This window comes from Myzus persicae, unplaced genomic scaffold (assembly GCF_001856785.1).
Source record: "Myzus persicae strain clone G006 unplaced genomic scaffold, MPER_G0061.0, whole genome shotgun sequence".
NCBI lineage: Eukaryota > Metazoa > Arthropoda > Insecta > Hemiptera > Aphididae > Myzus > Myzus persicae.
Window position 1 is genome coordinate 904,329 of NW_019104266.1, and position 25,241 is coordinate 929,569.

General features: G+C 27.7%; 3 protein-coding genes across 9 annotated transcripts; 2 read left to right on the forward strand and 1 right to left on the reverse strand.

Annotated features, from left to right (window-relative positions):
• Window positions 1-1,612: 1,612 nt before the first annotated feature.
• On the reverse strand, window positions 1,613-18,318 carry LOC111040620 (kinesin-like protein unc-104). 7 transcript variants are annotated; one of them, XM_022324568.1, is made up of 37 exons: window positions 17,930-18,318; window positions 17,672-17,856; window positions 11,747-11,991; window positions 11,486-11,655; window positions 10,634-10,716; window positions 10,494-10,572; window positions 10,238-10,407; window positions 9,996-10,174; window positions 9,599-9,854; window positions 8,942-8,944; window positions 8,723-8,880; window positions 8,517-8,656; window positions 8,390-8,425; window positions 8,067-8,180; window positions 7,865-7,998; window positions 7,494-7,806; window positions 7,377-7,436; window positions 7,111-7,313; window positions 6,934-7,048; window positions 6,698-6,870; window positions 6,459-6,628; window positions 6,242-6,385; window positions 5,757-6,013; window positions 5,541-5,690; window positions 5,308-5,479; window positions 5,151-5,241; window positions 4,970-5,091; window positions 4,738-4,889; window positions 4,296-4,681; window positions 4,044-4,233; window positions 3,691-3,914; window positions 3,445-3,624; window positions 3,251-3,354; window positions 2,950-3,172; window positions 2,691-2,827; window positions 2,141-2,242; window positions 1,613-2,070 (listed from the first exon to the last, which is right to left on the reverse strand). In XM_022324568.1, the coding sequence occupies exons 4-37, from the start codon at window positions 11,583-11,585 to the stop codon at window positions 1,986-1,988; spliced, it is 5,205 nt and encodes a 1,734-aa protein (XP_022180260.1). In that variant the 5' UTR covers window positions 11,586-11,655; window positions 11,747-11,991; window positions 17,672-17,856; window positions 17,930-18,318; the 3' UTR covers window positions 1,613-1,985. The 7 variants fall into 7 exon arrangements, with proteins under 7 accessions (XP_022180260.1, XP_022180267.1, XP_022180261.1 ...); XM_022324569.1 differs by lacking the exon at window positions 8,390-8,425 and having other exon boundaries at window positions 1,614-2,070; window positions 17,930-18,317; XM_022324570.1 differs by lacking the exon at window positions 6,242-6,385 and having other exon boundaries at window positions 1,614-2,070; window positions 17,930-18,317.
• Window positions 18,319-18,588: 270 nt separating this feature from the next.
• Window positions 18,589-20,088, forward strand: LOC111040644. Its single transcript, XM_022324618.1, has 4 exons — window positions 18,589-18,828; window positions 18,897-19,111; window positions 19,277-19,664; window positions 19,758-20,088. Exons 1-4 carry the CDS (start codon window positions 18,758-18,760, stop codon window positions 20,053-20,055), a joined length of 972 nt encoding a protein of 323 aa, XP_022180310.1. The 5' UTR covers window positions 18,589-18,757; the 3' UTR covers window positions 20,056-20,088.
• A 925-nt stretch (window positions 20,089-21,013) lies between these two features.
• LOC111040681 (transmembrane emp24 domain-containing protein bai-like) lies at window positions 21,014-22,851 on the forward strand. Its single transcript, XM_022324678.1, has 2 exons — window positions 21,014-21,384; window positions 22,119-22,851. Exon 2 carries the CDS (start codon window positions 22,160-22,162, stop codon window positions 22,772-22,774), a length of 615 nt encoding a protein of 204 aa, XP_022180370.1. The 5' UTR covers window positions 21,014-21,384; window positions 22,119-22,159; the 3' UTR covers window positions 22,775-22,851.
• The last annotated feature ends 2,390 nt before the right edge of the window (window positions 22,852-25,241 follow it).

Genomic DNA, 25,241 nt, shown 5'->3' on the forward strand with positions numbered 1-25,241 from the left:
AAGTACGTATGATTCAAAAAAAAATAATTCAAAAAATGCTGGGTACCTAAAGGTGTAGTTATGTCAAAAATGTAATCATGTTTACAACAAAAATATTGCTAACAATGCACGCGGTATTCTCTATGATGAGATTAAGTAATACGCGTCCAGATGACTCACGTCATGCTATTTGCTACGCTAGCTCGGACTGTTTAAACTAAATTACGGAGTACCTAATCTTCTACTTACCAATTTTTTAATTTCTACTGGTCGTTAAAACCACACATTTGAAAAAATATTCAATTCTAAGTATTTTTTTTTTTTAAATGCGCAGTACGAGAAAAAAATGTCTTTTCTTAAGTTTTTCATCAATAACTTATAAAACGAAATCCGTCTAACCTTTTTTTTACATTTTTGTAAAAAACATATTTTGGAAAAAAATAACCTTAAAAATCGATAGGTTGCTTAACTATAGAATTATGCCTTAATTATATATTTTATTCTTATATTATTTTGGTATACCATGTACGTAAATGTAAATTTGATTTTAATGTTACGTCTATATATTTACATTACATACATACATTTGCAAGTTGCAACCACGTCTTTAGTATTAAAAACAAGTGCTTTTCTTTGGACATCAGACTTAATTATTTATTAACAGCTGTAGAAGTCGTTTAATCATTAAAAAAGTTCCTTATTTATATGAGAAATACTGCGTTTTCACAGATATTTATCAAAAAACCTTTTAATGTGTCGAAATCATGAGATTGAAAGTACACAAATGAAAAAAAGAAGTGTCCATTAAAATTGACTGTTCGAATACACAGTGGTATAACTATTAGTCAAAAGGAGAAGACATGAAGGTTTCTAATTTCTGTATAGATACTTTTCAACATTGAATCATATAATTAGTGGAATTAATATTAGATAAACTATTTCATATATTTTATAAGGTAGGCATCTACTTAAAAAAAGTTGTTGCAAATTAAAAAAAAAACTTAATTTAAAATTAATTAAATCTAAAAATCTAAATTATATGAATGATTGTAAAACGTGACAACTTCTACCGGTATTCAAGCAAATTGGCAAATTGAAAATTAAAAAACTTGATACATTTCAGTCATTGAAATTATAAAATATACATTTTTTAAAAAATTTCTATGAATTTTAACTGGAAAACTTTTTACATTTAAATTGAAATCACCCACTTTTTCTAAATCCACATTTATACTATAGGAGATTTTATACAATTGACTATTACATTATATTATATTAAGTTAGGGATGAGCCAAATATTTCCGTTTTAGTATTTTAAATATTAAATAGGTACCAGAATACCAGACAGTAGACAAGCATAGTTGGTTTTATTTCCCCTGCTGTAAACTAAAGAAACATTTTCTGTTGAATTATTTAAGGTTCTTTAGATTTTAGATACTTGTAGACAGGATTCAGCAACACAACTTTGTAATTTTTTCAAACTTTATTTCATAAATAATTTAATTGTATGCATTTGAACATAATAAATAATAATATAATATATATTTGACTAGAGCAAAGGATTAATTTATATACTTATTTTGCATTTAATTACAAACAAAACATTATGTATACAGCAAATATTACAAAACAAAATATCACAATAATGATTGAAGAAATAATAAAAATAGTATTATTTGATCTTTTATGCTTTTTACTTTTAAGTAATAGTTTGTATCGGTATACAAAAGAAGAGATAAGAAATACCGATAACTATACAATATTGAATCGACTATTTCACAACCTTTGTTTTAAAATTTAAAATGTATTAAACCTTTTTTAAAGCAATCATACGTGTTTTGGCAGCATAATAAAATAAAGCGCAACATTTCAATGGCACATTACTAAATGGTATATCGCAAAACAACAGTGCTGATATTTAAATGTGATTAAATTTAACATTTTAGAACATACACAAACAAATATACACATAGGTATAGAAAAAAGTATGCATAAATTTTTGATATTTATTGATGTGTGTCAATTGGGTTGGACACAAATGCAGGCTTTTGATTTTGTCCATTTGGCATTATTTGCCGCGATGTTTTCGACCTAAAAAAAATTTGAGTCAACATTATAATATTGTGTATAAAACTACTATCAATACCTACTAATAACATACCGAATTTGACCGGCTAAAAGAGGGTTTATGGCATACAGCCATTCATACACTTCTTTGTCTAATAATGTTTGCATTAAATAGCCTCTATGTTTGGTAACGACACTAAATGTAAAATAAAATATTCTTGTTAACATTTTTTTTAAAACAAAAAAATACAATGTATGTACCTACTTCAATGTGTACCTTTTTTGTCTTTTAAATTAAAATTGAATAATGAAATGCCCAGAATATAATACATGTAGGTGTATAATTGATAACCATTAGAAAAGATTAGAATTTTTTTATTTCTTTTTTCTGTTCATGGTTTATATTCTGTACAGTAATCTCATACCTTATACGTTCACCGTAGGAACTACCACTACACTCTGTCTAATAGTTTATGATTGTAATATTATTATTACTAGATGTTAGATGTTAATAACTTAATAAATTGGCACTTGTAAATGTTTGTACCCTAGGTCCCATTTTAAATTAATACTATATTTTTTTAGTTTCAGTATTTTCAAATAAAAGTATTTTATATTTAATGAACTGGAATGTAAATAGCTACCTGAATGAATTTGGTACTTTGACCATGGCTAATTGATCTTCAGAATATTCAACTTGAGCTGTAGTTAAGTTGATCAGTGCCCTTTCTACTGGATCTTTTTCATCTCTGAATATAAACACATATGGACGTCTAACTGTCTGAAAATTAATACACGTGAAAAATATCTAATAACAAAATGTGAACATTAATCAATAATTCTCAATTTTAAAATATGTTCTTTTATGGTCAAATGTAAACAATAATTAGAAAAAGGATTTACCACCCATCGTTTCTTCCATCCATTAGTTTTATGTTCTAGTATGTTCAGATAACCTTTTCTCGAAATTACAGGACTAATTCTTATCTCTTCAACTTCTGGCACATATAACACGAGTTGTGGTTCAGATGTTGATGAATGAGAAGAAATCATAACATCTTGATTAAGGTATATAGAGTCACTCATATTTGAACCACGTTGAAGGCTACGGTCCGGAGAAAATAATCTAAAATTAACAATTTTAAGAAAATGCTTGTAATAACAAATACATTTTAATTTAATAATAATAATTTGGTTATTATACTCATGATTTGAAATGGTAACACAACTTGATGAATGACTGATGTTTGAATCTGTTTTATCTTCAGTAGGAGTTAGTACATTGGTGTAAGATTGTAACAAATTTTCCTAAAGAAGGATAATTTATAAGATTAATAATTAATTTATATTTTCTTTATATTATTTATCAATTCAAAATATTATAATATGTCAGTATACTTTGGATGGGATTCTTCCTTGAATAAGCTTGATACATTTGGTAGCCAAGAATCGTTCTCTCTCATTCATCTGCCAAGGTTCGTAAACACTAGGGTCAATATTGCGCAATGCCACAGGACTAGGCGGCCTCATTATATCTTTAGTGGAACTTGATGCTTTGGCTATTATGTTACATACCTCCTATGATACATATGATTTATAATGAATATTAAGTATAAGCTAACATGGACAAGCATGGATTTAAACCTTTTCAGATTTGGTAATTGGTACTTTGTCAAGACCCAGGCGTTCTCTAAGAAGAATCATGTGTCTTGTACGGCCTACTTCTTCGAGTCTGGTAAGTTTCTCCAGTTCCCATTGATGGTCAAATATTAAACTGTCACCACGTGGTTTCCAACCTTCAAGATTTTCTTCACCTCGGACATATGTCGAACTTGTATCCAAAACACGTCTTTGTCGTCTTTGGACACCTGCACAAAGTATTACAATCAACATCTACCATAACACATTTCTAAAATGGAATAAGCTTTAACTACAATATCTACAAGCCAACAACTCTTGTGGTTTCTACTGCATTTCTCTTTTGTCACGAAAACTACCTGGACTACCTGCTTCTGAAGCTCTTTTCAGCACAAGTTCGTAAATGCCAGATAACCGATTTGCTTCACTGTTTTTGTAATTGCCACTGAATAAATGTTTCAAGGATCTAGGTCCCGTACGTGCATCTCTACCATAGATAACCATGCTTAAGTCTTTGGTAATTATTGCTGGACATCCACAGTTTTCCAACTGTAATTTATTAGATACATTTATTTAAAATTTCATAATTTACTAAATTTTTCAATTATTGCCTCTAAATAAGCTGATATAGTCATGAAGATGTGTTCTCCACCAGTTGATATTCTATTAAGAAGTACAGAATTATGTAATGAACTATCCCATGCTGCTTCAAAACGAAACATGCATCGATCTTCACCAGGTATTTCAAGGTATTCTCCAGGAAATAGGCCAAGCGAGAGCACTGAATTGTCTGTATCGTCATCTTCTGATTGAGGTATATTGCGAATACGACCCACAACAAGTTCCCGTATTTCTTTCCAACGTAACTCTGGAGCAGTTTCATGTACTACTGTAATACGTATACGGCGCTGTAAACCTTGATGTAGCATAAACAGTCCACGACATGGTAGCTCTTCACTATGATCAACCACACAAGGTACATAATCCCCATCAGGACCTAATACATATATTATATTTTATTATAACAATATATTAATTAATTAAGTAGCTTACCAAGTTCACATATTTCAAACCAAACCAGTAAATCATACTTGGCATGTATATGTGATGTGCACAATGAAGGCAATACTCCAAACTTTGGAGAACGCACTGGTAAACTAATGGGTATTGATGGAGGTAACATTCTTCTTGGAGGCTGCCGAACACTAAAATATTGATAAAACAATAAGATATTCTATTTTATAGTAATATTTCTGATTTTATATAAATATTTAATAAATCATACAAAGTACTATCTTGTTTAGCATCATTGTGAAGTGGGTGTTTTTGATAATGTCCAAATACTTCAAATACAATTGGCTGTGTCTTTATATATTCTATAAATGATTTTGTAACAGGAACAGTAATCTATGATAAAAATAAAATTTTATTTCATGGAACATTTTATAACTTCTAGGTGTACTTACATTTTGAACATGATAAAATCCAACAGGTGTGCCTTTACCACAATTTTTTACAGGTTCAGTAGAAAATGCATCATCATGTCTATGCAAGAAACTAAAAATAAAAACATATATTTGACAATTATTAAAACATTTATAAAATATTTAAACATTAAATTACTTGAATTGACAAAAAATATCAGCATATTCGTCGGGAACACCAACAGCTTGTAATAAGGTAACTCTAAATGTAAAATCTTTACTAATTAACAGGTGACTTGGAAGTTCTTCATCTTTGTTATCAGAGGACATAGAACTATCTCCATGACCACTATCGCCATCCGCTTCAATTTCTAAATTTATTTCTTAACAATTATAATTTCAAGCAGACAATATAAAAACTATATTTAGTACCATCTCCTTTGTTGCTACTTTTTCCTGTGACAATCCTTTCAATAATATCAGTATTTTTTTTCCCAGACAACCGGCCTAACAGATCTTTGTCATTAAAAGAAATTTTTGCAAATTGTCTTACTCCACAAGAATTATCAGAAGTCTCGTCTTCTATAAATACATACATAAATAATTATTTGAATGTAATTAAGAATCATTATACAGTTATCAATCTACCTGAAACTGCTTGTATAGCAACACGAAGGTAACCCTTGACATCACCTTTTTCATTAACGATTGATACTTTGTGAATTAAGGGTACAGGATACATAAGATTGCTTAAATAGATAAACGCTCTGCCAATAAGTCTAAACCATGGAAATCTATCATAAAATGGATCTCCACCTGTAATTGCTTCTATATTAAAGTCTGGTGATGTAGGCGACATCTCAGCTTCATTTTGATACATTTCTCTCATAAGCTCCAATCTTTGTCTGTAAATATCATAATATATATTTAAAAAAAAATACAATGATATATAAATCAATAAAAACAAAAATTGTAAATAGTGCAGCAATATCTCAACAATTTTGATGTCTTAAAATATTTATGGGAAAATTGACAAAATATAACGGGATAATTAGCCTAAAATATTCTCGAAATAAGTATGTCTGACAAACCACTTAAACATTATGTATAGGACTTATATAGGGAACACTAACCTTGAGGGTATCAAATAGGAGAAAGACTTGTTAGGGGTGCAGGCAGTCAGACATTGGAAAAAATCATCCTTGAGCTCGCAAGGTGAATTCTGGGGGCTTTCAATATCCCCATTATATATTTGGCGCATAAGATCCAACCTCGTTCTAACACAAAGACAAGCGTTAGAATCACCCTACCTGATAACCTGATAAATGTGAGTAACTCACAAATACTCACTTTAATTTATCTAATGTCCAATAATGGGTAGCACCATTTTTTGTGTCAAGTACTTCGATTGCAACATATGTACGAGGGAATGGTCTATCTACATCATCATCATCGGACAAGAAATCCAGAAGTAATGGAGAATACAAAGTATCTGTTAACAACGTAAATTGAAATTGAACCTGAAAAATTAAATTAATAAAATAAATTAAAATAAATTAAAATATATTATGTTCGTCAAAATGTTATACTTTTTTCTTTAATTCGACTGATATAGCATTGGCTTCTTTTAAAAAGACAGCATTTCCCCATAAATCATCTCGCAAGGATGTAAATTGGTGATACTTCCATTTACGACAGGTTGTCAAAACTAACTGATATTCTTTGTCAGTCCAATTGCATTCAGCATCAAACAATGGGTTAACTAAAATTCCAATTTAAAACAATTTATAATGCTAGAAAATTAGCAATAAACAATATTATATACCAAAAATATCTTCTTCTTGAATAAAATCATCTGGAGTATAAGAACTGTACATTGACATAGTCATACTTTGTTCTTCAACTTGTTTCTGAAGTGCATCTATTCTAGCCTCATAATTCTGCAAGTAAGAATGAAAATATTAGAATATTTATTAACTATTTAAACATTTTTTTTTTTCACTTTGCGTTGTTCTTCAAATATTTGATCTGCCGTTTCTTTATCTTTTTTGAATTGTTCCTCAAGAGCATTTAGCTTTAGTTTCATATCTTGTTTCAGGTCTATTCCTTGTTTTTCTAATAATTCAATTTGTGCAAAGTTCCAATCAACATACTCATTACTTATTGGGGTTTCAGCAGGAGAACTCTTTTCTGGTTTAGATGTGACTAAAACATAGTTGTATTCAATATTAACAACAATTTTAAATTATAAATTAATATTTCTATTACTTTCTTTAATATTTTCTGCCGTTGCTTCTGTCTTGTTTTTATTTTCTCTGCGCTCTCTCACTAAACATAATTAATTCAAATTATTTTATCATATTAATGATATAATTATCAGTTTACCTTGTTCTGGATGATTAAATCGGAAAACATGATTTTTTCCAAGAATCACCCTTGAACCTGTTTTCAAGACAATAGGTTCTGTAAGCTCTCGTCCATTTACATAACATAAGGCACCTTTTATCGGTATCAAAGTAACAACACCATTAGAATTCTCAAACCGACAATGTTCACGCTGTATATATGAGCCACACAGTCGAATATCTTGAGTGATTTTAGATTCAGCAGATCCAACACGTGTTACACCCTCTTTGATGTAGTATATAAGGCATTCAGACATAAATGGATCTTCATTTAGATTGACTAAATGTGGAGTCTTAACAAATGACAAACAATATTAATTGGCTGCCAACCACAAACGTTGAAATATTTACCTTTTGTGGAGAAAAAACTCCAACTGTATCACCATCTTCCTTAACCGCTACTCCCATTTCAGCAAATACAGCTTCCCTTTGAATTCTTATTTCTTCTGTACGTTTTAATTTTTCTTCCCATGTTTCATTCAGTTCTTTTAAACCAAATTAATTATAACAGTTAAATTAAATACATTATTGAGCAATAGACATATTTTTATACCAGCAATCAATTTTTCACTCGCTTGAAGTTGATCAACAGCCTCTTCAGCAATCATAGATGAAGGAATATTAGGTTTTTCATCACCATCCTTAAGCATTTTTACTCCGTCATCTCCTAAAAATAAATTGAAAATTATTATAAATGTAAAATTGAATATATATTTTGAATGATGCAGATAATGGTAGCTAAGCGCATTAATTATTATTTTAGTTGTTTATAGAGAATTTAAGTATAATTATAATTATGTATTATAGTATATGTCAAAGCCAAGCTAGCTTTATAGAAACAGGACACTGAAAGCATGAGAGGAGACCCCTACTTACGGTTTTCTTTTAGTTTCCCATAAACCATTTTACCACCTGATGTTCATAAAAATAAAAACCACTGTCACCAAACTAATTGAGATAAATACTTAATTGTATAGGTACTTTTCAACTATAAATAATATACCTTCTTGTACTACGATTCCTTCAGCTTTTAATAAGTCTCGAAGTCTTTGTATTTCTTCTTTGAGTTCTCGGATAAGTTTAGCATTAGCATCTTCATTAACAATAGCTTTGCATACTATTTGTTTTGCACGATCAGCATACCTGTAATAAAATACAATAACATAGAGCAATAATAATTATCACAAGTTAATATTATTCATAACTTGCCTTAAAGTAGATAATGTTTCATCATAATTAATATCTGCAGGACTAATAGCAGCAATCATTGCTGTCTTAGAATTTCCCCCAAGATTCTCTCTCAAAAGCCAAGTTAAAACGGAATCACGGTAAGGAATAAAATCTCCTTTTTTCTTTTTTTTAGAAGCCTAATTTAATGAAATAGAAAATTATAATAAATGTCAAATAAACATCGACAAAAATACTTACTGACTATAAACCGTTTGAAAAATGAAAAGCATGAAAAACAAAATATAATAATATATTATAACATTCATTATTTTAGTTATATTCAAAATAAAGTATACCAAAAGTACTTTGAAATATTTTTTACATCATTTTTGGAAAATTAAAAAAAATACAATCCCAATATTTTTAAATGTACAGTAAAACCTCATTAGTCCAGACTTTGCTTAATCTGGGCAGCCGTTTATCACGCTAGTTCATGATGTAGATTCAGATAAACATGAAAACGAGTTCAATTATACAACGATGTACTATTTTCTAGGTTTAATATTGTTAGATATATGTATTAGATAAACTTAAGTATTGTAAGTATGGTAAAATATCCAATACAATTTTTCTAAATTTATAATTTACGATTCTTGGTTATTTTGTTTAATCCGGACTTTCAATAATTCGGCCAACCTAGAACCCCAATTATTCCGGATTAATGAGGTTCTACTGTATTTCAATTATTGTGTAGGTACTACATGTTGATATTTTTTTTTTAAATAAACTACTCCCTTAATTGCTAGAATTATTGTAAAATACAAATAATTAGGATTATACTATTGTACTATTATATTTATACTATTGTACATTCACTAAAAGATATTTCATTATACACATAATTGGAATTCATACCATTTCAGCTAATCCAGATATAACTTTTCCTAGAGTAGTCAAACTTTTGTTAATATTTGCACCTTCTTTAAGTCTTGTTCCTTTTGCACCAGTTGAATCTGCTCTTTCTGAACCAGCTAAATCGACTAAAGATATTTTACTAACTTTTTCAGTAGTTAGCTGAGTCATTTCATCTAGCCGTTTTTGAGTAAAGAATATAGTAAAAACTGCATGAGAACGACTAGATGTTTCATTCATATTTGTTGCTGCAACTGTTCTGATATAAAAAAAAAAAAAAACATAAACAATTATTTTTAAAAACTTATGAAAAAAATAGTTGACAAAACTAAAATTAATTAGTACTTTGAAAAAATAAATGTATACCTTTTAAAGATTTTAAACATATCAAAATGTTTACCTGGCTTTGTTGCCTTCGTCAATGAGATCATGGATATTTTGGTAAGTAGTAACAGCAAGTTTTGATAAATCTTCTACATAAGGTCCTAATAAAGGATGTTCACGAACTCGAAGATTACCTTTATTTTTAGGATTTAATAGATCGCGGACACGTTCACAGTATATTTCCATATAACTAACCTGCAGTTAAATATTAGATACATAATTATAAAATAAATAATTTTTTAATTAAGTATTTTTAACCTCAACAGAATATTGTAATTCATCACTGGTAGTTGATCTAATCCTGTGAAATAAATCTTTGCAAATCAATGGTATTATGCCTTCTTGGCCTTCTTCTTCTTGCCGCCCCATCATAGTGTATGATTTTCCAGCTCCTGTTTGACCATATGCAAATATGCATACATTGTAACCTACAATATTACAAACAACGATGTGTGAGTAAAAGAAATAATATTAGAAACGTTAGGGTTAAAAAGTAAAATGGTAATGAATATACCTTCAAAAGCATGCTGCAACATTTCTTCACCAATATCTCTATACACCATAGTCTGGGATGCAAAATTTGGATCTGAAGGCTAAAATAAAGAAACATGGCATTTTATTAAGTAAACAACAAAAATGAAGTTTATTACTTACGTTTTGAGACCAGTAAGAATAGTCAAAATTAAAGCTTTTTGTTGCATCCTTAACATTAGGGGGAAGTTTTGGATTCGTTATAGCTGCAAAATTAAAAATGTACAAAAAACATTAATTGCATCATTGCAACATTCACAATGGCTGTACTATTTAGATTCTTTTTGAGGACACAAATTCTAAATGTAATGGTCTAAGAATGGTCTAGGTGTTTTGTTTTAAATACTTTATTAATTAGTACTAAATAGAAACTTTTTTTCCAAAATTATGTCTGAAATTAATGGACACCTTAAGCTCATAAAAATAAATGTGCATACTGCATTTTAAAGCACACACAAATAGACAATTACATACGAATAAATTTTTTTTTTTAATGTAGTTCATTTTGAACAAAATCAACTTTTTATGTTATTTTATAGCCAACAAAAATACTACCTATAGTATAGGTCCTATACCACAATTTACGAGGTAAATTTAAAATTAATAGTCTACTATTATATTATTAATCTCAGTAGATATCTATTTATAAATAGGCACATTTAAACAAAGCAATGTTTGCTGCCTCCCCCTCCACGAAATATTTTACGAAAATATTTTTAATAATACATTAAAACTTTTAACTGTAAAAGCGTAATAAATGTTTAAATAAAAAGTTCATTTAGTTTTATTTTTTTAATTGTTAGAATGATAATAATTTAATTTATGATCGAAATGTAATATACATTTTTTAATTATATATATAAATACATAAAAACAAATCGTTTCTATGATAGAAATTATTGCAAGATATTTATGGGGAGGGGCCAATTTTTTTTATATGTTTACATTTTGAATGTTTTGTAGAACAAAACTTACATGTAGTGTAACCAGCCATTTCTATGATGCATTTACAATCTCTAGATATTTCTCGATTGTTATAAGGCCGTACTCGAACGGCTACTTTCACAGAAGACATGATTGACGCCTTATATGATCGTACCTATGATGTGACGTTATTTAAATGATTTTTCTCCTACCCTATAAGACTATAAAATACATAGATACACATTAAATATAAAATATAAAAAGGTTTCTATTTTAATTAAAACAAGTATGAGTACATGAATAATAAATTACCTGTAATTTAAATATCACAACATCAGTGGTGAAAATGTTCGACCTACAGACACGAACTCATCAGCCTCCACCAGTAGACTACTTGTGTATACCCCTTAAGTTGCGCCTGTGCATGGCCAAAGAAAGCAAGGGTGAAAATCAATAACAGAGATGTCGGGCGGGGGTTGAAGGGTGACGTCATTTCTAGGCTTCCGCCCACTCAGTATGTAGCTGCAGGACTAGGGCAATGGATTAATGTCGAAACTCTATACAAAACAGAGACGTTAAAATATATATTAAAACATTTTGCGTATTATAAGAGCAATAAAAAGTAATTTTGATACACAAATTATTTTAGTTTCGATAGCGTTAGGTATTGGAGAATATTTATTTCATAAAACTTTTTAGCTAAATATCAAGGACAGAGGTTGTAAAAATACAGTCGGGTAGGCAATCATATTAAAGAGGAGGTCGATACCAGTCTGTGTGGCGCCCAGGAAATTGTTTGCTGGTCGTTCTTAAGACCTACCCACCACATAAATTGTTATGATGAGATACACATTATGCACATGCACCAGAGACTGTTTGATAAATTGTCAACTTTAAGCATTTTCGTACATTAGTTATGTATGTATGGATAAAAACATATATGAATATAAATATTAAAATACATAATATACTAAAAGTACCTATATCGCAATGGCATATCAGCACATATCCGATATCGTATATATTTGTATGAAACATCATCTATTGATTAACGAATTGTGATTCATTCATACATTAATACCCAATAAGTAATAAATATATACGTTTGATTTTTTTTAACGTAATAAATCAGTAAATCACTTATTATTTTGGAGGTATATGTTGGTCAAATGAATGTTGTTTTTATATAGATTACATTTTTAAATAGTTATAAATTATTTAATTTTATGACGAAATCTTTTTAAAAAAATTGATGTTTTAAAATAAATTGTTAAAATGGTGATTTTCAAGATTTTTGATGAACACTTTGAATTTTAATTTTAGATTTCTATGCAGAATACTTTTCTAATGCATATGGTATATCAAATTTTGAATAATTTATGCTTTTTTTTATTTATAGAGATTGAATATTTTAATGGGAAAGGAAACTAACGAAATATGTGATACACTAAAGACTATAGTCTAAAAGTATGTAATAATAGTACTCAAACAAGAGTCATGCTAATCTAAAATGTACATCGATTATTATTTATTAAGAAACATTTTGAAATTTGATAGCTAATTATCTTTACATACCTAACATTTAAAAAGTAATAAATACCTATACTATACTATAATATGTAATGTATATAATAAAACCTCTATACTTTTAGATTCTGAGCGACGCGAATAAATGTATTAGAATTACAATAAATTTTTTTTTCTCTATCGGTCATCAACATTTGGGCCTTGGGATAGTAAAAATGCTCCAATAATTCTCAAAATCAGACACTTTTCTAATAGAAAAGTAGTTTGTTCTTTTGAGAGGTCAAAATGGAAAATTCCTAGAAGTTCTAGAAAGCGTCGGGAAAAACGAAGTAAAAATTAAGAAAAAAGTGAATTTAATTTAAAACCAGGTTTTGACTAAATCGATTTTATATTTGTTTCGTGTAACCATTAAGGCCTTAAACTAATAACTTTGCACGAAATTTTTACTTAATATTTATATATATATAAGTTTTCCATATATGCTAATATTTTCGAAATATTTTTGAGCTATTTATGGCTTTGAGAAGTTTTTCGAATTTATAAAAATTTTCTTATTATTAAAAACTTTTCACTAAGTAAAAAAGCTTGACAATTTATTGCAAAGTTCCCCATAAGTTTTTTAAGTGGAAGTTCAAAAATATAAAGAATATACAAGCAAGATTATTTTTCTATCATGTAAAGTTCAATTTTGACAAAATTCATCAAAATCTCAACAATTTCCAGATTAATTTTCAGTTATAAATTCGAGCAAATTTTTCTTTCCATGGCTAACATAAAAAATTGTATTCCAAGATTTCTACAAACATTTCTATGTTTGACAATAAAAAAAAAGTTTACCAGAAAGTAATTTTTTATAACAGGTTGAAAATTGTACAATATTGGATTTTCATCGGTAAATGATTATGATTTATTTGTAGCCAAGAGAAAGTTTTCAAATATTTGTAAATTATTTTTCGGTTGGAAATTGATAAAAGTTTTTCTTTTCATACCTAACATTAGACATTTTAATTCTAATTTATTTGTATTATTATTATTTAATGATTCTCAAAAAGTTTTCCTACCTCTATCAAAAAAAAGTTCACCATCCACCAGTTATTTAGCTATCAATGAGATATTTATGATATTTATAATTTTTTTTTAACTATTAAATTTGATTATTTATACACGTATGCTAGCTAGGATGACATAACGTCAGAAATCTCAGAATTATTTTTCGAATGCAATGATTTGTCACTGAATTCAATATAACACATCCATTACAATGACATCTAGACAAATATGACACATACATAAACTAACCATATTTTATAGCAAAACGGTACCCCCTTAACCACTTTTTTTTAATTAACAAAAACAATTTTCATTCGGTCGAAAAGCTTGAACATTGAATAGAAAGTTCCTCACAGATTGTTGCAAGTGGAAATTTGAAAAAAAAGTTGAGAGTAAATCCACATTAATTTGTGATGTAAAACTACTTAACGAGACGACCCATTTTTCAATTTTTTTTTTAAGTGTTACTTAATAAATACATACTTCTTCAAGTGTTTGTAAAATTTTGGGAAATTTTTGATTTAAAAGTTAATTTTTATTTAATTTTTCTTCCTGCTATATGTATTATATATAATATATGTGTATGTAAACTGAACACTAATCTAATGTACCTACAATATATTAGTAACAGTTTACTTTTTTAGTTATTATTTAATACCTAATTAAAATAGTAGGAATACTGAACCATTGGTGGTAATCGGATAGAAGGAGGAGAGTTATCCCCCAAAAATCGTCATAGTCACCCTAAAAACTATTGAATTATTTAAGAAATAAGAATTCTATAAAAATAATTTTATATTCTTTTAAGAATTTACAAAACGGGTAAGGTTAGGGTTATGGACATATCACATTTTAATTCAATGATAAAGTATATGAAAAACAAAGCTAAGCGCAGAGCGGAGACGATCTGGCGGACTATATTTTTAAGGATATTTTACTACATATTTTATATTGCTAGAATTATGGTATAAATAGCTTCAAATTATTCCAAATATTTTGAAAATTGAATAGTCAATAATAATATACTAAAATACATAATGGCGAAAAGTTTCAAATCCTAACGAATACAACTTTTGAATTACAAGACAATAACGAAACCCTTTTTTTTAATATTTATTTTTTAATAGAGCTTCTAAGTATTATTTTTCATTTTAATATTCAATTTTGTCAAAATTATTACTAGAAATGTGTATGAAAAAATTGTGCATTGGTACCTGTATATTTTTGAGATGTTAAAATTATTGTAAGAAAAACTTTTGAATACCTTGTATTTAATTTTAAAGCTTTTCTATTCAAACTAAAAATGTTATAAATTATTTACTACAAAATAATTAGGAAATTTTCATGTTTAGCAAATATTGTAAAAATTTGAACTTCAGACACAATAACTATGCCCAAGTATTTTCGATATTTTTAAATTTCCATGGTTGATAGAATTATGAGGAATCTTGTTATACATTTTAATTTACCGACAAAAATGATTCTATGTAAATCGTAAGTAAATAAAAGCTAATCATTGCTTCTCAAAAGACAAAACGTATAAGCTTGAAATTTTGAATAATGGTTTCAGCATTTCGAAGCATTCTCTAGATGTGCATGAAGAATTGATTTTAAGAAATTCGTAATTAAATTTAATATGCAGCAAAAATTTAAAATTTTTTATATACATAAAGAGAATATGGTGTCCATTCGTGATACAGAAAAAAAAGGTTATTAGATTGGTTATAATTTTCAATATTGGGTTGTTCTATTATAGTATTATATTTTCTGTCATGGAAACTTGACTCGTAAAGTAGGCTGGATTATATTTGGAAAAACCTTGATTTTCTAACTTTTTTTTTGATTTTCTATTTTCTATTATTCTATAACTGACACTTTTGCAATTCAAAACCAATCTTATTTTTTTATTGTTTTTCCATTTATTTATCTTGTATATCATCGATTAAAATATATAATGCATAATATACGCTGTGATTATTAAACTAACACGATTAAATGTAATACCTATCACATGAAATACACACATATACATTTTGCTATCGGTCTGTTTGTCTGGGAAAGGCTTCAAACACGGGTGCACTGATTTTGATACGGTTTTCACAGGCATTTTATTAACTGGTAAATATTTACCTGAATTTTATGTTTGATCAAATCAACCCAAATAACTGTCAAATATTATTATAAATATTTTAAAAATTATACCCTGCTTTTCGAATGCAAATAAAAATATTTGGTGAAAATTAAAAGTTTTGACAGTTCTTCAGTTTTGAATTACAATAAAAGACATTTTTAATTTTTGAAAAGTATATTTTATTATTTATTGTGATGTAAGTTATTTTGAAAAGTATTGAGCAATTTTTACATTAAATATAACCCATTGTTCTAACTAGATACAAGTTGCTAATAGAAACCACACTTGAAGTTGAAGATTGAAACAAAAAATAAAAACAAAAACATACATCATCGTCAAATTAATGTAAGTAGGGTTGGTTAAATATATTCAATTGACCTTGTAACTTATATTTTCACTATTCATTTTTCCTAATCGGTTGAACCATATAACATTATTAGATTTTGATTTGGAGCTATTGAGTAATTTTACAATTTTTTTATTTTTTAAGTATGTTTTTTCTCATTTTCTTTATAGAGAGCATCAATGCTTATATTTAAAATGGATGAATGTAAAAATATTCATTATATCAATTTAGATTTAAAACTATTGTAATAACTTATCTTTAATGTTGCATATAGGTAGGTAATTCATATTGTACACATAGATGAAGTTAAATGCAAGTAACAAAGTCATCTTGAAAGACCACATTAATAAACATCAATCCAAGCTTTGAGAATCTATTTAATTTATACATAATAATATTCAAGTTAACTTTACATCTATTTATATAGAGAGTGTGGATATGGCATTGATTAGGCAATGATAAATGTTATAAACATGACAATGTCAGTTATTACGAGGAACAGCTATAACTGTAACCGTTTTAGGCAAAAATAATACAATATATACGTTTATTATAAGATTTTTCTAACTCATTATTGCATACTTTAACTACAAAAAAAAAGAATGTTTTAAATTCATTCTAATTTTCTATCTAAATAATTCTTAAGACTTTAAACAGTTTAAACTACAAGTTTGATTGCATACTAAGAAAGTTAGTATTATTATTCATTAAATTTTCTTCATTTATACATTTTAGTTCAAATTATAGTTACTAGTCCTATCATTTAATATGGTATTTTCTTACACCTATTAGACTAGGGGATGCTTTTTCAGCACATTTTTTATTACACCAATATAATTCACAGATGTTTTTATCGATTAGAGCAACAGTTTAAATGCTCCTCACAATGTCTATAAAAAAATAAAGTAATATAGGAAAATTCAAAATATCAAAATAATCTCATGATTTATTTTACTAAAACTAAAAGGTAGGAAGGTAGGTTTAGTAGATTTTTTAAAATTACATAAAAATATTTATTTAATATTTTTTTATTTTTGTTACTTTGTTGTTAAGAACTTTTTATTTATGTTATTGTAATCATGCAGATTTATATTCTTATGACTAAATATCAGTTAGGTTAAGAATATGAAAAAAAATTAAACAAATAATGTAATAAAAATGATTATTTTTTAAAAAATTTTACCTTTTTTGATAAAAAATGGTTTTGAACTGCAATAAAATACTTTTTTTGTCTAATAGTCAACACTTTGATGTAGATACTTGCATAAGGTCTACTGGACAATGAAAAATGTATGGCATGACATTGTTCATTAATGATGGTGCTCCCACAAACTTAAAAGTTGTATGGTTTTGTAAATCTAATTCCAACTAAAATAATAAATTTTATGTACATACTACAATACAAGAGCACAAGCAAAATGTTATTCTTATTTATAGGTACCATGATCCACAGAAATTAAACTGAAATGATCTTCACAAATAATCATGGTTCTTTAGATTTGGCAGAATCAACGCATCTAGCTGCTTGAAACATTTGCCTAGCCGTCTAGGTAATAGGTTGAGCATCATAGGGGGCGCAAGTTGCGGGTATACACCCAATAAATAATGCTCAAAAACCAAAACCCACTTTACTTGTCGTTTGGTGATTGTGATCGTGATATTGTATACTACTAATTACTACATGAATCCTGATTTGTGAATGTGATAAAATTCCTATAAAGTATCTATAATATAAAATATTATAAATTATAAAAGAATTAAAATATAATAGGTACAATGAACAGACATAATATAGATCTAAATTATGTCTATGGTACAATATATAAAATACAATAACTTTTACAATATAATCACTAATCACCATGGACTAAGATATAGTCCGTGCTAATCACTAATCGCTGTTATCTTTGATACAACCATAGACCTATTAACTAAATGGACTGCGCCTTGAGCTCAAAAAAATCAGACAACATCTGATAAGCAAAAACCAGTATCTCGGAAGAAAAAATTAATATTTATTTGATTATTCCAAGACTTTTTATAATATTGATAAGTATTATCATAGACCTATTAACTGATAAGTAAAAAAGTGAATGATAAAAAAGTTAAAAAGATTAAAAAAATTGTTTGTTTACTTTGTCAAGCGCCTACTGCTCACGTGTTTTTTAAGAGTAAAATAAACTACATTTTGAATTCTAACTAGAACCGTGTTGTTTTATTGTTATTGCCATTTTTGAACGTTTTTTGTTGTTATACATACTTCATCAAAATGGTTTTGATGTGCTCAATTCCACTATGTAAAAGTGTTGCATCAAAACAACACAATGTTAAACTACACAAGTAAATATACAATATACAATATATTACATATGTAGTATTTTTAATAATGATTTTGCTATTAATTATAGGTTTCCAGCATCAGAAGAACTTCGGCATTTATGGATAGACCGTATTAAGGCATATTATCCTAATTTTAAAATTAGCAAATTCAGTTTAGTGTGTAGTAAACATTTTACTGAAATTGATTTTTTTAAAACCACTAGATCTACATCCTTTTCACTGCGTAAAGATGCAGTGCCCTCATTATTCGACGTTGATGAATGTGTATATGTTTTCAATGATGGTAAGTTATTATTTTATTATATTTTAGAAATTATGACAATAGTACATTGTACATAAGTAAATAAATTACAATACAAAACGTAGGGGTTAATATTCTATTATGTTAGCTATATACTTATGAATGTATTATATTATTAAATCTTTTTACTTTATATAATTATCTTAGGTGAACTTGATGGTGATTCGGATATTACTAGCCCATCTATTGTTGATGTTATGGAAACTTCCATAGGTGTAACTACACCTATTACTGTTGATGGTATGGAAGTAACACCATCAAAGATGAATGATAGTTTTGATATTGTTGAAGTTACACCAACATATTCATTTTGTAAAGATGCAGTATCCCCGTTGCTTGATGGTGATTCAGATATTACTAGCCCATCTATTGTTGATGTTATGGAAACTTCCATAGGTGTAACTACACCAATAAAGATGAGTAATAATTCCAATATATCTGAACCATCCAAAGCTGATGTCATGGAAACTTCCATATTGGATATTCAAGTACCAGTAACTCCAAAAAGAATGAGGAATACCTCCAATAAGCCTATGTAATTAAATTATTATTTATTTAGTTATAGCACTTTTTATTAGTTTAGTTATTGTTATTATTTAAATTAATACTATTAATAATGTGTCTACAGGGAAAGAAAATGGGTATTTGGTGATTTTAAAGCTGATGACTTGAATACTCCGAGAAAACGCAAACGATATTGGGATATATCACAACAAAATGTATCCAAATACAAATCTAAAACAAAATTGTTGCAAAATAAGAATACGTGGTTGACCAAGAAAGTGAAAAATTTATGTCAATTGATCGATCATCTCAAAGAAGAGAACAAAATTTCAGAAAACTGTTTTTCTCATCTTAAGGTTTGTACCAAAAGAATAAATCAGAAACCATATAAATATACAGGGTTAAATTCAAATTCAGATTAATAATCCTTAAAAATGGTTTTACAAAAATATAAACTATATCTTATATTGTATATATTTACAAGACTGAGCATTAACAAGTTAATAAGTTAAAATTTAAGTTAATTTAACTTACTAGTTTGCTGTTTTAATTATCTTAACTTTGAACTAACTCATTCAATCACGCCACTACATTAACTTAAAAATATCAACTCTTTTTATTTATTTATTTTTTAAAAATAACCCTGTATATAATTACCCCCAGTGGCGTATTAAGGTCGGGGCCCCAAAGTTAAGTCTAAGTTGGGGGGCCACAGGACTCACCTAATAGAATCACTGTTTAATTTTTACATTAAAGAGGGCCTCCAACTTTTATTGGCCCCAGGACCACAAAGTTTCATGCTACGCCACTGATTACCCCCCTTACTTTTTTTAAAAAGTAGAAACATAGTGGATATTTTTTATTGATATTGTATTAAGAAATTAAAGATTTTTGACACGTTTCATATTTGTACTATATTATATTATTCATTGTATTACGACTGGAAACCATGTACAAATGTTTTTGAATAACGTAAAATATAATTAATGTATAAATATATAAATGTGCATAATTAAAATACAATAAAGAAAAATTAACAAACAATCCAAGTGTTTTTATTTATTATTTATTGCCTTACAGAAAAGATGAGATATCTTCTTGTATGTTAAATATTATTACACTTTTAGGAGAGTCTTCCCACCGCTCAAAGAGAAATGTTATTGAAACAATTAAATCGCCAAACAGAAAAAAAAANAAATACAATAACTTTTACAATATAATCACTAATCACCATGGACTAAGATATAGTCCGTGCTAATCACTAATCGCTGTTATCTTTGATACAACCACAGAATCGAAATCGATGGATATTATCAGGTCTACAATACTGTTACGCGTTTATATGAAACTGTAAACATCATCAAAACATTTTTGTGATAACACTGTAATATTATGCTCATTGCTTATGTGTAACTACTACCTATGTGTAAGCCGTAGCCCGTAAGGTGTAACCTAATATAATTGTGTACGATTCACGACCATGATTTAAGTTATACCTACATAGCTGCTGGCTACACATTTTTATACGACTCGCAAATGACATGAATTCTTTTTAAAATATGAATTAAAATAATAGGTATATCAGTTAACCAAATTTAATGTAGTTGTTGATTTCACGTTACGTCTGAAATGAAAGTCTTATTTTAAATACACGAAAAAATGATCACCACCATCCACACGAAAATACAATAGCCGAGCACAACAAATACAATCGAAGAACAAATCATTTTTAACAGATAACGAATTTAAAGGTAAAATTTATTTTGAATTATGTTATACGTTATACATCATTCAACTGTTCAAGAACTTATGACTTGGTTCGACCATCCTTTGACACTTGACACCCTTTATGTTTTAAAGCATCATGCATTTTTAATCATTATTTACAGTTCATCTCCTTAAATATGCCTGTGGCCTGTTATCCCTAATATCTGTGTAAATAAAGTTTATTAAAACTTTCGTTTTAATATTTTAATACAAATTGTACCTATGTATGTTAATTTAATTCAGTATACTCACCTATAATATTATATAGGTTAGATTTTAACTATTATTTTGTTATTTTCTTGTTTTGGCTTTAAAAATCAAATATAATATTTTTATTTAAACTGAATACAAATGTTGCATCATATTTTCCCCACAATTGACCCATGTTTATTAGGTTTAAGATTTAAGGTATACACTCAAAAAAAAAAAAGAATTGTGCTCACGTATTCCAAATAATTTCAAATTGAATATTGTATGAACTTATGAAGATCCTTGTGTCACAAGGATTTTGGTTGTGAAAATAAATTCCCCATCACAAACCCAGAATCCTGGCCTAGCCACTGACTGCATATATACCAAATGCAGTTCAGATTTATAGTTTATACATAGCCATATAGGTTATATATTTATATCTGTTATGAATCTGTTCAAGTATATTATCAACTCGCCTTGTAAGCTTAACTATTAAGTTTATAATTTATTGTTTTGGTTATTACAGAGTTCAATTAGATAATCAAAAGGTGCTATTCATCAAGAAATATGGATGTTAAATTGAGTTTAATCCTTATGTTATCATTGCCATTTGTAACACCAATACGTTGGCTTATGCATCCGAACACTCAAAAATGTTTACGTGAAGAACTCAGACAAAATGTATTAGTAAAGGGTGATTATGAAATTGCACCAATTGATGGTCAATTTATGGATTATATTGTGAGGGATTCTAAAGGACACATCTTAGCTAATAAACAAGACATTACTAAAGGAAAGTTTACGTTTAGTACTGAAAATTATGATATGTTTGAAATTTGCTTTACCTCTCGTGTACCTGGGTATCAACGAGGAACTTTGCAGGAGGTTGCATTAAACATTAAAACTGGTGTCGAGGCAAAAACATATGAAGGAATTGGAGAGGTGGCTAAATTGAAACCTTTGGAATTGGATCTGAAAATGTTGGAAGATTTATCATCATCTATTGTTCAAGATTTTTCTGATATGAAGCATCGTGCCGAAGAAATGCGTAATACAAATGAATCAACCAGCAGAAGAGTTCATTGGTTTAGTATGTTTAGTATTATTTGCTTATTCGGATTGAGTGTATGGCAGATCTTGTACTTAAGGAGATATTTTAAAGCTAAGAAACTCATTGAGTAATATTAATTTGTTGCTATTAAAAATGTATTTTTTTCTCTTACAGTCTTACATTAAAATCAATTGTAATTAAAAGTTAATTTGGTCTAATACATTTTATTTGCTATGAAATTATATATTTACATTTAATAAAAAAAAATTCAATAAATTATGTTTTATCATTCCAATAGAAGTTGTATAAAAAAATTATTACATTTTTAGAGGTTGGAGATCAATAAAATAATAAAACATAATATCAGTGGCAAATGCTGACTCTGAAGTATGGGCATGCTCATTTAATATTTATACATTATACAGTCATACCTGGAATAGCCAAATATTAATAATGCAATTCATTGGGGAAACACAATTTAATGTATTAGGGAGGCCTGAGTGGTTAGTACAAATAGTACCATGATAGCTAGTAGTGCTGTTCTACGTACAGTTGGTAACAATTCAATTTGAAAATGCAAAAAAAAAGATTATCCTAAATGTTAAATTGTGAATCCATATTATATGTTTGTAAAGTGGTCCATGCACTATCAATATTATTGATCGTATATAGCCCATGGTTTGCTTAAGTCAAAGGCAGACAATACATGCTTATTGAAACAATAATATAATTGAAATTGTAACACCTATTACGGTTCTAGGCCTAGATTACCAATGATGAAGTATTTGTAAAATGATTATTAACAAAACATTATTGTAATACTACTCTAATACTACCTATCTACTTAATTGGCATTTATTAAATAAAATTCATGGGCATAGACTATTATGATACTGTGGCGTTTAAGCACTTGTAATATAATATATTAGTACCCCATAACATATAATTTTTTTATTTCAGGTTTTTCAAAAGTAAAAAATTATTATTTCCCAGTGTATAGTTTTAAATCAATAATATTATATATTGTAACAACAAATTAGTTGTTTTGTGTTGTTGTAGTGTTACAGCAAACTATTACAGAAAGTATAGTAGATTATTATTTATAGTTATTAATTTTAACTTAATCGTTATATAAAAAAAACACTATTTCTTTATTTTTCAGTTACAGTGTGAACTACTTAGAAACCTTGCTTTGAATTTTATATCTTCACCTATACAATTTGAACATTTTATAATTTTTTAATTATAAAATAATTTTGTAAATTTTTGTGATTCTGATGAATTTTGTCAACATTTGAACGTTATAAGTGGGTAAGTGGATGTCCCTTTGCTGTACATCAAGTGTCCAGAAGGTCGCTGTACCTTTTTGACCCAACCATTAAAATTTTATTGACGCTTATAGGAAAAAAATTGAAAATTGAAAATGTCCACCAACAGCTTAAAACTAGTAAAAATAATTTAAACATTTTATCATGTATACGAATTGATGAAATAAAAATATAGTGTAAATTTTAAGTATCTACAGAAATTCATTTTTGAATTATAACAAAATAAGAAAATCACTACAAGATAAATCGAGTGAATATCCAATGTTGTAGAAATTTCAACTTCAAACGCTCATAAAAATTTAATTCGACTTTCCGGTAGAAATTTTTTTTTCGATTAAGGTAGATAAACTTATAAGGAATATTGTATTAATTTTTTAAATTTTAGATATAAAAAATTTTTTTTTATGAATTCTTTAATCAAAATAATTTGCTAGTTTTTATGATTTTTACGTATTTTGTCAACATTCTAAATTCAAACGCTCATAAAAAAATATTGTGGATTTATGCCCAACTTTCTTTTTAATTTCTACTAACAACTTACAATTAACCATGTATTACATTTACAATATTTTTGACAGTGAAGAAGTTTTTATTGACATTAGTTTAAAAAAGACAAATAATAATCAAAAATTGTGTATGTCTATAAATAGTTCAAAACGAGCCAAAATATTTTGAAAATTGTATGGTGCATAGAAAATGCTAACACAAACATTCATTAAAAAAATTCTAGAAAGAATTTCCCAAAATATTTTCTTATTAATGTCATATTTTCTAAGAGTTGCACTTAAAAGTAAAATCGATTTTTTGGAAAACAGGTTTTACGTGAAAACTATAGGTGTTTAAAATTTTTACCTTTCGAATGCACCAACTAGATTCACTCTCCTCCCAGAAAAGTTGCTGTTGAAGAAAAGAATTTTTACTGTCCCAAACTGTGATGACCGACACAAAAAAAAAAAAAATAATTGTTAAATCAATACATTTATTGCTTTGCTTGGAATCTAAAAATTGTACGTATAAATCTTTAATGTTTTTAAACTGCTAATAGAATCTTGAATTGAATTTTGACAATTTTATACCTAGCAAAAGACATTTTATCGACATTTATAGAAAAAAATAAGTGAAAATTCCAGTCAATAGACAAAATATTTTGGAAATTTTAACCAGTATGTTTGTATAGACATTTGGTAAAAATGTAAAGTATCTCTAACACATCAACTGTTTATGAGTTACTACAAAAAAAAAAATTTTTTTTGATTGAAAAATGGTTTCT